Source organism: Canis lupus, chromosome 15 (genome assembly GCF_011100685.1).
Source record: "Canis lupus familiaris isolate Mischka breed German Shepherd chromosome 15, alternate assembly UU_Cfam_GSD_1.0, whole genome shotgun sequence".
Lineage (NCBI taxonomy): Eukaryota > Metazoa > Chordata > Mammalia > Carnivora > Canidae > Canis > Canis lupus.
In genome coordinates, this window is record NC_049236.1 from 39,190,218 (window position 1) to 39,203,742 (window position 13,525).

At 36.3% G+C, this 13,525-nt stretch overlaps 2 protein-coding genes across 15 annotated transcripts in view; one reads left to right on the forward strand and one right to left on the reverse strand.

Annotated features, from left to right (window-relative positions):
- Nucleotides 1-13,525, reverse strand: part of ANKS1B (ankyrin repeat and sterile alpha motif domain containing 1B) — a 1,057,476-nt gene that overhangs the window by 761,222 nt on the left and 282,729 nt on the right. For all 14 annotated transcript variants that reach the window (XM_038558749.1, XM_038558744.1, XM_038558739.1 and 11 more), the window contains exon 9: nucleotides 6,053-6,196. In XM_038558749.1, coding sequence (XP_038414677.1) covers nucleotides 6,053-6,196 — 144 coding nt within the window. The remainder of the gene's footprint in view (nucleotides 1-6,052; nucleotides 6,197-13,525) is intronic.
- On the forward strand, nucleotides 46-2,858 carry FAM71C (family with sequence similarity 71 member C). Its single transcript, XM_038558772.1, has 2 exons — nucleotides 46-1,464; nucleotides 2,148-2,858. The coding sequence occupies exon 1, from the start codon at nucleotides 845-847 to the stop codon at nucleotides 1,430-1,432; it is 588 nt and encodes a 195-aa protein (XP_038414700.1). The 5' UTR covers nucleotides 46-844; the 3' UTR covers nucleotides 1,433-1,464; nucleotides 2,148-2,858.

The following is a 13,525-nucleotide window of genomic DNA, read 5'->3' on the forward strand; positions in this document are numbered from 1 at the left end:
GTGGGGTGAGGCGGAGAGGACAGTGTCCCTGCTCTGAGGGAGGGGCTGATGGGCAACAGTGACAAAGGAGTGCGTGGTGGGCACAGGTCACAATGGGCAGGAGAAGATAAAAGGAGTCCTGTGGGGTGGTTTAAGCCCAGGTGGAGGCTTCAGTTTCGGAGGAGAGGAGCTGTACAAATACAATAAGCAGTGAGGTTGTAGAATGCAATAGAGCAGAGGCTATTGTGAACCAATGTATTAGGCTCAAGAGGAGGCCCCTCCCTACTCCAAGTGAACACCAACATCTACACGCCTCAACATCTGCATACTCTGACCTCTATTGGGACCCTAACATCTGAGCACTTCAACATCTGCGCACTCTGACATCTACTGAGGACCAGATCTCTTGCTCCTCCACATCTGCGTACGATTACATCTACTGGGGCCCAACCTCTGTGGGCCTCCACCTCTGTGCACCCTGACATCTACTAGGGTCCCAACATCTGTGCACCTTGACATCTGCTGGGGCCCTGACCTCTGCTCCTCAACATCTGCACATGGTAATATCTACTGGGGCCCCGATTCTGCACTCAACATCTGAGCACCCTGTCATCTACTGGGTCCCTAATGTCTGTGCACCCTGACATCTCCATGATCTAGGCAGAGCACAGTCTAGTACAGGTGCAATTAATTGTCTTTAGCACTGAACAATTGGTAATCAGTACTCCCACCCTGTTCTCAGTTGCTCAGAGACCTGTAGAAGACCACTGCTGGGCCACCTGCTAGAGAAATCAGGGAAATAGGACACCCTGAAAAGTGTGGTAAGGTGTGGAAGACCCATAGGAGTCCTTGATAAAAGATAGTCATGAACAGTCAGTCTAAGTTACCACATTACACAGCCCAAAGCAGCCCTGCAATGGGTATGTTTAATACCTCCATGGGGAAACTACAGCAACACCTGTACAAGAGGGAGTACACCATATTGAAGTATGCACCAATGTTTGAGAGTGACTTTATACAGGTGGGCAAAAAAGGAGAAGTGACTGACGACGTGCACAACCGTGCCCGAATGGTGACTGTGGGCATCATCCGCACCAGCCCCCACCTCACACTACCTGATGTCATGCTGCTGGCTCGACCAACTGCTATCTGTGATGACCATAACAGATATGGTCCTGCCCCCCAGGAAAAGGGTTACAAGCCTACACAGATCTTAGAGCTAACCAGACTGTGTCCTTCAAAGTTTGTAACAATATCCATCCATAATGGTACAAAACAACAGCTCCACCTGAAGCTTGCCACTGGCCGCTCTTTTTACCTTCAGCTCTGTCCCCCTTCTGATACAAAAGATCTTTTTGTGCATTGGGAAAACCTTGTTTACATTCTGAGACCACCAGTAGAGGCTTACAGTGGTTCCCATGCCATCCCAGTTGGGGACTCACTGGGGACATAACTGGGTTTGAAGAGGAGGACAAGAGTCCATCGGTAAGTCTTCACAGAGACTCTAAAAGATGGGGCCAGGGTGCTATGGGAGAACAGCTAAAAGTCCCGCAGAGCCTTTGGTACTGAGGCTCACCTTTGGGTGAGGCTCACCTAGAAAATTCATTACATTTGGATGGGTTCAGGGCAATCAGAGCCTCCATTTGGAGCCTGTGTCACATTGAGGAGGTTCCGGGGGCTCCAGAGTTCCCCAATGCTGTATTTCAGAGCTTCCTTAGCTGTCAGCCACTCTTAATTTCACATCCAATATTGTATTGCCATCTGTGGCATCCTCACCATCTCCCCAGCCATGGCTCCCCATGATTGCCATGTGCTGATTCTGTATACATCAGTGGCAGACAGATGTGCCTGTGTGCATTGTTCATAGCTGTCAGAATACTGAAGTGCATCCCACTTAACCAGCAGAAATACTAACACAAGTGTATAAAAAATAGAATATGAGGATATTCACTGGTGAATTATAACAATGCTCTTGCTGACACTGGAACTGTCCAAGAAAAACTGGAAGGATCATGGGGTCATTGTGGAGATATTAAGGAGGGTGGATTCCTGCAACAAATGGGAAATTGGACTTCAGATCTCAAAATTCTTATTATAAACTCTTGTTGTTTAGCTATAGGAATAAAAGGTCTCACTTTGTTTATTTCACTTGTTTGTCTCTCCCTTAGGCAAATGTCATTCATTTCTATGGAAGGGATCAAGATCAAGTTGACATCAGGAGTCTTCACATGAACCCTGATTGTTTGGGGCCACCCCTTATGTGTATGCTGGGGAGGAATGAATTCACCATGCCTCCCACACCTGCTGCATTCAAGAGTTCACATACGTCTGCAGTCACAAAGCCTACAGTATCAGATAAAAGGTCAGGGATGGCGACAGCAGCAGCCATCACAGATCCAGGAGGAAGCACAGGAGAAAGACCATAGGGGGTGCATTCGGCATGTCCTAATATTGTTGTAAGCAAGGGCTACAAGCCCTTCTTGTCTTCAGAGGGCACTTCTAGCACATCAGGAGGAGCTACTGGCTTCTTCTCAGAGGGAGAACAAATCTGGTGATTCCAAGAGCAGAAACTACTGGCAAGCCTGTGGCAAAAACAGCTAACAGCTCAGTATTGAGACCCTTCATTACAACCTCAGAGTAAAGGCTACATGAATGAACAGGATGGAAGCCAGAGGTCTCCACCCAGCAGTACTGACTCTTTAGGAAAGAGCCTCAAAGCCCTGCACCACACCATGGTGCAGAGGTGGACATCTCATATAAGACTGTGGAGGAGATCAGTGTCATCCACCCTCACACAATTCATCTCAAATTCTCTGCTCTAATCATATATGCTCTTTTAAAAGGGAAGGGTAGCAATAAAAACAAATGGCAATTTCTGATCAGGTTCTGAACTATCTTTAACTTTCCCTTAACTTGATATTTGTGATTAAATTCACAGATGATAGAATAAAATACTAAAGGTTACTCTAAAGACTCTCATTTTTCATCTACATGTATTAACCAAAAAAAAAAAAGGTCTAAAATTTCCAAAATATATAACCAGGAACACAAGCAAATGGTAGTGATTATTATTATTATTATTATTATTATTATAAAATATTATTTTCAGGAGTATTAAAAAATTAATTATACTTTCTAGAAAGGGCTTCATTTCCCCAGTCTCTTTATTCTTGTTTTTTTTGCCAACTTAAATATTCAACTGCATTGAAATTATACTAAAATACCTAACATATTCTGTAAGCCTTAATTTTAATTCCCTGATGTTATTTAAAATTCTTAATTTCTTTGTGAAAATTTAGAATTCGAAATAACATCTTGTCACAAAGGAAGGACAAAATGCCATATTAAGACTAGAAAAAACAAAAATTGGCTAAAACCCGAATATAGGATCAATTCAAAATCTAGACAAAAACTGGAGGCTAGATAATCTTAGAAGTGTAAGATCCATAGGATCAGCCAATGTTCTAATTTTGCAAGCAAAAAATCTATTTGAGACTCTAAAAGTAATACATCACATAGTTTTAATTGAGTCTGTATTTCCATAATCCTCATGTTTCTGAAGATTAGGACTATGCTTTGAATATAGAAGATATTTGATACATGTGTGCTTGATCCACTTAAATTAAGGGTTATGAATGTGAAATAAATATATTTTATTTGAATCCAACAAATCTGAGCATATAGAAATTTGCATAGTATTATACTAATGCCAGTGATTCCCAAAGGCTCCTTTACCAAACTGTAAGGTAATAGGTTTTTGTGAGGCCTTCTATGCATAGTCATCAGTTTAATGATTTTCTAATGACCTCCCAAAATATTTCAGGTCTAGAAAAAACAACTTCAAAACAAAATCCTTTTTTTTTCATGAAATTTTAAGAAAACTTCTATTCTGAAGCTGGCCCAGAAAATCCTGAGTTCAAAGCTATTGTAAGTTGAGGACAAACTTACATTTGATATGATGTCTCCAATGTCACAACAAATGTATTAAGTTTTATTGTAGATACATATGTTAAAGGAGAGTCCATCAACAAATTGAGAACATTAGTAGAAGACCAGATGAGAATAGTAACAAAAGAATTCTGCTCTTCATTTATTATATTAAATAGAGTAAAAAAAAGATACTACATGTCAAGTAAATTTATAGATGTAATCAGTAACAATGAAAATACCAATAAGGATACTTTTAGAAAATATAGATTTCTAAGACCAGGCAATCATGTCAGCTAATTAATGCAATCATGATTTCTCCTCCCATGCATTATATGTAAAAATATCATGGTGGTTTTAAAAATAGGACAACAAAAATAAGAGATTTCAGAAGAAAATCCAAGCCAAACAGGATGCAATATAATGAGAGAAATGGGAGTTGCTTCTAGATGAGATGAATTAAACAAAAAAATAAGAAGAATAAAAATAAGAATTTTAATGAATTTAATAGTTTAAAAAAACTACACAAAAACCTCACATATACAAATGAGGGGGAAGCTGCAGACTGGGAAACATTTTGTGGTAAATATAAACTATTAAAATACTATTATTTGCAAGTCTTCACAGGAAAGTGGCCCAAGAAAAATCTCTAGTATTAAAATATTGTAAACCAAAGTCAAGTTACTTCCAAGCCTACTACCAAACTTAATAAAATGAAAAAAATCAGTGTTGAAGAAGGTGGTAGAGAAGCAAATTTTAGTTATATATTATTGCTGGCTCAGAGCTCTAATACTTTATCTTATGAAACAATAACAAACAATAAAAGCATTTGATTACTAGTAAACCATTAAGCAGATGAGGTTATATTAATAAAATAAAACTTATATTTTTTTCATTCCTTTATCCTATCTCCTTATAGATAGGAGGTAAAACTCATTTTTTTTTTTTTTTGGAGGTAAAACTCTTTAAGTGAGGAAATGAAACTGCCAAATATACTATGCATTTATTAATTGTTCCACTGAAATACTACTTAATAAAAAAAAAAAAGAAATACTACTTAATACTTACAATATGCCAGGAACTATGCTGGCCCTGAAATAGATATAATGCAATATATAATCCCTACCTTTATTGAACTCAGGGTCCAGTAGATATTGATAACAATTCTGTAATGATTAGGATAGTGTCTTAGAGTCCTAAAAATAGTTCATGTTAAGGTGAAGAGATTTTTTTTTTTTTTTAGGTACTATCTGCTGACTTTGTTTTCTCTACAATAAATTAATATTGGAACTTGATCAACTTGTGACATAAGACATGAAAAATGTGATTTTTTTCTTAGAAATAATTACCTCATACTTGAGGCAAAACAGAAAATAATATTTTTGAGATGTGACACTATTCTGGATAATTACTGCAAACTATTTTCTGCCCAAGACTATTTTTCCACATATGCACTAAGTAGTTACACATACATACCTTAGCCTTAGATTGCTTTTTGCATTAATGTTTTTTCATATTTTCATTTGGCTTCAAATTTCCTAGCTCTGGGTAATTTTACTTATTTCTGAAATTCCTCCATAGGCTTGTGTTGGTCCAAAACACACAACACGAATTTGAAGGTGATATAGTAGAATAAAATGGACTTAATGAATGGTGAGATAGTTTCAAAATTATATCAATGGTCTCATTTTTGGATTGTCCTACATAATTTTCAAAGGCAAACATTATTCTACAATGTTATATTGTGCTAAAAAAATCGTAACGATGCTATTAAAGAGCTCTAATATGTTTCCTTGTAAATCATTTTCTATTATATTAATATAAATTGTAATTTAATTTGAAAATAACATTCTTTAAATGAACTATTTCTAGATCATAAATATTAAAAATCTCAAAAACAACTCAATTTTTCAGGGGCTATCATCATGATCAAAATAATACAGCCACATAAGATGATGTAAAGTATGTGTTTGCATATCCATACAGGTACAACAAGTTAGATAAACATTTTACTGACTTTCAACTGAAGAAAAACTAGAGCAAGCAAGATATTAATTGGATTTTCAGGAAGACAGAAAAGATTTCCTTAAAAACATAGGCAACTATTTTTATGTTTTAATATATCTTAAGAAAAGCAAACTGTTACCTGTGCAAGAATGGGGAAGCCAAGATTCCTACATCCATTACAAGGAGTTAATGCTTCCCAGAGTCCTGAAGGCCCACAAGTGTTTTCATCATCATCTTCTTCTTCCACTTCTCCTGGTGACAAATTTATTGTAGATGAAGTTCTCTGAAATTAAATTTATATTATACCAATATATTATATCAATGTTATTTAGATATCTTAACATCAATTATATTATATTAATTTCTTGTAGTCTGTGCTAGAAAGCAAAATAAGCTTAATATTCACCATAGTTATGTGGCTGTGCCACATGACTAAGCCAAAAAAACATGTATAATTCAAGCTGAATATTTTAAAAAATTGAAAGTGAAAAAACTGGGTGAGAAAGACTAGTAGGATACAAAGTTCATAATGAAAAATAGACATGAAAATGACCCAAGAAAATATCTAAATAGCAACAAATTAGAAAAATCTTATCATTTCTAAATGCATCCAGAAGAACAGCAGGAAAATCCTTTATTGAAATAGGAATTGCTAAAAAAGCCCATTTTTTTGCTAAAAAGTCCATTTTTTCATAATGTCTCCTTTTCAAAAAACTGAACTTCATAAAATTTTATATTATACATCTAACAGGGGTAATACTTTTAAAATTAATAATGAGACTTCCATGTTGAACCTGCATATTTGTTTTTGCTACTTGCCAAATCCCATTAAAACGACAGCAATGGATTTATAAAAATGGTCTGATGCATGAGGACAGGGACAAAAGGAGAGAGATTAGCAGATGAGCAATAACAAGAAAATTTTAAGATAATGATAAACAAATGAGTAGGTATTGCCTAACCAAACTTGAGAAAACTGCAAACAAAATGTCTATAAGGGTGAAGAATAAGCAGCATGTCTATTCACAACTCAGTACCATCAAAAAGGCTTAAGAATCAGAGAGATGTACTATACATGAAAATGTAGGTGCAAGTAGGGCTGCAACAGGATAGAAACTCTATATTTGGCCGAGTTAGACCCTGAGACCCATGTTCTCAACTGGCCAAGAAACTAAACCTTCACCACAGACAAAAAATGGGAGGTTTATTTTCTGGTGGGATTGAAACAAAGGTATTATGAACTCTAATAATCCATGCACTGTGAACAGAGGGCTGTCTCTGTAAAAACAAAGAAATTAATTGACTATCTGGTAGTTATATATTCCCAACCTACCCAGTGCCTGCCCACATTTGCCCTAGAGAGCATGGCAGCTAGGTTTATATCCCCCAGGTAGGAGATGAGAATATATTCCCCTCTGCAGAAATTGACCTCCCAAGAAAAAAAGATCTATAAATACCTAAATGATGGGGGCCTATGCCTTAACTCTTACTGTGAAGCCCACCTCTCATGAGAGCTCCACTCACATAAATAGTTCCTAAATTTTTAGGTAAATATGAATAAGAATCCAAGCATCATCACATATTTAAAGGAAGCCTTTAACAGAGACCAAAATAAGTATACAAAAAGTTATAAATAGTATCCATGAAGAAATGGAAGATATTTGCATCCATGAAACAAGAACAGAATGCTACAAAACAAGTAAATACCTAAAACCCAATAGGAGAGTTGAAACATAAGTCTGAAGAAATTTCCCAGAAGACAGAACAAACGATGAAGAGAAATTAAAAGTCAAGAAGTGGGGGATCAAATTAAGAGCTCCATGGAGAGATAGGAGGAAATTATCAAAGAAACAATGCAAGGAATTTTGCCTTAACTGATGAAAATTTCATACTGAAAGAGTCTGATGAATGCTCAGCAAAATTTATGTGTCGGGCACTTTATTTTCAAAATACAAAAATTTCTGTAATTTTGTACATAGCTACCCATCTTTCATAAGAACACATTTCTCAAATCAGGAATAAAAGATGATCATCACAGCAATTTTTTCACCCAACAGACATCCTAGTGAGAAAATCTTGGGGCATCTATAAAACTTTAATCCAGCAAGAGCATCTACATGTATAATCAATGCTGTCTACAAAATATAATATAGCAAAATAACCAAAAAGGCATCTTCTTCACCAACTCATGATCAAACCAATGATGGTTTGACCATCAATGCTGACAGGGCATGGCACCATGAATCATTGCATACTTGGTAAGAATTATCAACATTTCACAGATTTATCAGTTCTTTTCTATTTGTGTTAAGGGTACTAAAATTATTTCATCCAATCTTACAGGGAACTTCCTCTATCTCTTTCTTCTCCCCACAGAAAAACCCTGTTCATGTTTCTTTCTTGCTCATAAATCTCATAAATTATTTCCCATTGTACAGTAAATAATATCCAAATTCCTCAAGGTTCTATGGTCAAAGTCTTTTTTTTTTAAACACTTTTACTTACTCTACTCATCCAGACTGTAACCAAGTAGAATTGTTTGCCCATCCTTAATCATGCTCAATTCCATTTATTCACACCTTCCATCTTACTTCTCTGTGTGGTGTATCTTACTGGGTAAGAGTTTAGGCTCTGAAATTAGTTCTGAATTTCCAGCTTGCCTACTTATTAGTGTGATTTTCATCAGATGTGACCATTGTCATTTGCCTTATATACTCAATGGGAAGTAATACAGTAAAACCTTCCTCACAGCTTTTCTTCCTGATAATGAAATAAAGTGACGAAAATGAAGTGCCTGACACATAATAAGTTTTCAATAAATATTAAGTACCATTTTAGCTATTATTCTCGTATAATCTTACTGATTCCTCAAAATACAGTTCAGATTTCACTTCTTTACAGATTTCCCACAAATAGAAATGATACAGCTCTCTTCTAAATGTCTGTAGCTCTTGGTATAAGTTTGTGTATTATGATAGATGGCATAGTGGCAAAGAGAAGTAGCTGTGAAGTCAAATAGATATTTAAATCCCATCTCTGCCATTTCCAAGGTAGTGTTATTTTGAGCAAATCACATAATCTTATTAATCCTAGTTTCCTTATCTGCAAAGTAGGTAAAGTAATAATTCCTACTTGATAGGGTTTGATTATCAATGAATTTCAAACTATCATTTCCATTTAACTACCTAGAAAATTTTACTAAGGGGTATATGTAATTGCATCACAAATCTCATTATAGTTATTTTAGTTTTATTTTATATTAACCATTACCAGCAGCATTAGCAGAAATAACAAAATTTATCAGTGGTTTAGTACTGCCCCCTAAAGACAGTATATAAGTTAGCTGTGTAAAACAACAATTTTCTTCTTGCTCTTTATAATTAAACACTCCTGGGGGAGATCCCTGGGTGGCTTAGCGGTTTAGTGCCGCCTTCATCCCAGGGCACGTTCCTGGAGTTCTGAGATCAAGTCCCATGTTGGGCTTTTGCATGGAGCCTGCTTCTCCATTTGCCTGTGTCTCTGCCTCTCTCTCTCTCTTTCTCTCTCTTTCTCCCTCTGTGTCTCTCAGGAATAAATAAATAAATAAATAAATAAATAAATAAATAAATAAATAAATAAATAAATAAATAAAATCTTAAAAAAAAAAAGCCTGGGAAAGATTTTTTATCAAACTAAACATAATCTTCAATTATTTATGAAAAGGAAGCCACATGAACACACTTAAACTTGGGAATTTCCTTTATTCCAAATGCCTTTGAAACTTTTTATTGGAGACCCAACTGTATTCTTAAAGTTCCAGAAATTCTTTAATAGAATATAGACCTTAATTTGTCATGGTTTGAGCTCAATTATCCTTCTTGGTTAATACATAGTAATTATGTAGATGAAAGATGGCACCAGGTCTACGTTGTCACAAAAGACCAAAGTCATAATACATAAATACCACAGGGAGACAAATTGGAGCTCAAAGAAAAATACTTCTAAAATAATTACAGTAGTCTAACATTAAAGAAATGTGATTTCCTTAGGAGCTGAGATATATAGATATAACCCCAATTTTTCATTATGGCCTAAACAAAACAAATATCTATAATGATAGTTTATAGTTTTAAAAATGATTTCAGATATAGAATAGCCCAATAAAGTAGGGTTGGAATTATCCCTGTTCGACAACTGAAGAAGCTGATATTCTTGCATTGTTATTCTATTTGCAAGATCATCCTACAAATCAGGCTATGTTATGATCCAAGTCTTCTGACTCTTGCTGCTGTAATCCTTCTTCTACACCATGGAACAAAGCTCTTAATGACACTATTTAAGACTTTCAGGATATTCACAAAGAAATTCCTTTTTTTCTGCAATAGTGTGTAACGGAAAGCCTTTAATTTTTAACCCTAAAATTCTAAAGTCCATGCAGTTAAAGTGCAGGATTAAGGGCCAGTTATGACCCCACAGAGTCCCTTTAAGTCCTCACCAAGCAACCCTCTGACACATGTCTGTATAGACATGGCAGTGGTGGGGCAAAGGCAGAGGGTAGCCATGGCCTGTTCACATGTCACTGGAGGAAACCTGGGGTGCTCGACCCAGCTAGAATATAGGAGAGCAATGTGTGGGTGGGGAAATCGGATGATGGGATAGACAGGACCGGTCCTCACCCTACCAAAAACACAAAAACCAAAATGTAAGGCAGGACAACCATCTAATTGAACTTGTCAGTGCAAAGGGATCCTGCAGAAAGACAGACTCTATGCAGCAGGCAGCCACCAGAAATGGAGATCCAAACAAAGGAAGGCCATTCGGAATGCTAGTAGGCAATTTGGACAACCATGTAGCTGAGTCTCAAATATTTTTGTCTTTATTTTTCGAAAAAAAATGACATTGATTTATTGATTTTTAATGACATTTAAAGTAATACATGCTGATTGTAAAACAAATCATTCAAAATTAAAAGTTGTTAGATGAAAAAGTGAAGCTTTCCTAACCTCATTCCCACAATACGCATTCAGTGCACGTCTTTCCAGATTTTGTACCTGTATGATGATATTATTAGGACAACTCCATAACTAGGCAATTGTATGCCAAAAAGCATTTTAAACTTTGTATATGCAGGGACTCCCTGGGTGGCTCAGCGGTTTAGCCCCTGCCTTTGGCCCAGGGTGTGATCCTGGAGACTCGGGATCGAGTCCCACGTTGGGCTCCCTGCATGGAGCCTGCTTCTCCCTCTGCCTGTGTCTCTGCCTCTCTCTCTCTCTCTCTTTCTGTCTCTCATGAATAAATAAAATCTTTTAAAAAAATAAACTTTGTATATACAACCAATGTTGTCTCTTCCTCTCCACACAGTGACCAGAGAAGATTTCTTAATATGAGAATATGAACACATTACCCTCTTCCTTAAAAGCATTCAATAGTTTCATTTTTAAAAATTCAAAATTCTTCACAACTCAGAAGGCTGGGTATAACTTGCCCTTACCTGCCTCTTAGTTTGGTACCACCACCACCCTACACTGCCTCTTTCCTGGAATCTATTAAGCTTCCTCCTACCTACAACTTCATAGATGATTTTCTCTAGTGGAGATAGTTAGTTCTCTCCCACTATAATTCTCTCCTCTCCATTCGTCTTTAGAAACCTAGCCCTTTTTTTTCTATTGTTATGAAACCGTTTTAGCTGGGCATATGCCTGCTTTGAATGAAAGACATTTCCCAATCCCTTTTACAGTAGGTGTGGGCACGTGATTAACTTGGAACCTTGGGGTATAGGAAGCATTCTTGAAGTGATGAAACATGTCCTTCCTCCCGTTCCTTTTTCTGCTCATGAGAATACCAATGAAAGGGCTGAAGCTGGAGCAGTCACCTTGAACTACGAGGCATCCTTGAAACTAGAGAACCTACACAGTGGAACAATAACATAGAATAATCCTGGATTCCTCTTGCTGGAGACTGCTACCAGCCTTAGACTGCCTTAGTCGAAGCTTTGGAAAAAGGAGTGAAAAAAACTCCTTTTAAACTATTTTGGATTTTCTGTTACCTGCTACTGTACTGTCCCTTATCTTCTGACTCCACTGAATTCACTTCTTCTGTGTTCATCCTATATTCAAGCTAATGTGGAACTGAGCATCTATTTGACTTCATTAAAGAACACATTCAGACTTCTCCCCTTCCACCAAGAAGTGCCCAGCTTTCTTGATGTTTATTTTCCTCCCACAGGCTTATTCCATTAGCTCTTCGAATTCCTCTTTTCTATTATGCAGAGCGATTTATCTCCAGTACACATTTTATCTCCAAACTTGCATATAGCCAATCTCATTACACAGGTGACTTCCTTACACAGCAAGTCAAATTGTTTGTCAATTTGAAAGACAATCGAAAATGACAGATCAATAATATCTTATTTTATAGCATTTTTAATTGGATAAATGAGGGCTATGGTGAGAAAAAAAGAAAATTGTAAGGTATTAAGCTGGTTCATTTATAAACCAAAACTATGACGGTGCCAATGATCAAACAATTACAGGTCAGTGATCGTATTACTTAAAAAGGAGCATTTGCCTATCTTAAATTCATTCCTGAAAAAGAGCTCACATGCCACAATGTAATACATAGCAATGCTTAGAAAACTTAGTGTCAAATATAATTTCTTCATCCTCTCATCAACACTAAACATCTGTTCAATTTTCTGAAAATAATTCTGCAATCTACTCTACACTGGCTTCACACCTCAGCCATCCCAAGTTAGTGAAATTCGCAACATTTAAGTCCTTCAAAAAACAAAATTTCTCTCTCGTTTATTTGGAATTACCTGGGAAACCTAAATAGCATTTATATTTGCGAGGAAAAGAAAGGAGAAGAAAAATAAGTCTCTATGCCAATGAGCACACTGAATCTACCTGCTAGCATCCACACACCAAAATGATGTCACCCTGTACAGTGATGTTTTGAACTTGGAAATGTGCCAAGTATCAAAAGTATTTCACACCTACTGAAGTATGAACTTGTCATTAAAGCAATTATTTTTAGTTGCAAGAAATATTGAAGAATAGACTAAGGAGAGCCCTTCTCTTCTTTTTAATAGTACATGAGACATTGTAGTTCCTCTAAAATGCTTGGTTCCAACTAATTTTATCCCCACCTGCTACCTGTTTACAGAGTTGGCATCCTTTGCATAGCCATCTGGGAAACTTCAAAGAATTCCTTTGGTTTGCTATCCTACTTTTCATACAATCAGTTTGCATGTTCTCATTATCTCTTGAAACTTTACCTCTTAATAACTGATGCTGTTTATTATCACAAAACTAGAAGTCTAAACTGACGTCAGGTTCATGCACAAGTTTATGCACATTTTGAAAAAATTAAGGGTACTTTAGAAAATTTATTTACCTTTGTATTTTTTTTCAGCAAGATTTAATACAAAAGGCAAAATGTGAAACTTTTGGAAAATTAAAATATTCTTCACATCATTTTATAGAAACAGTTTATCAAGTAGGTTCATTTTAAAAATCAATTTTATGGAAGTATTACATAATATGTGCTCATTTTATGTATTTATTTTTAAAGATTTTATTTATTTACTCATGAGCGACACAGAGAGAGAGGCAGAGACACAGGCAGACTTCTG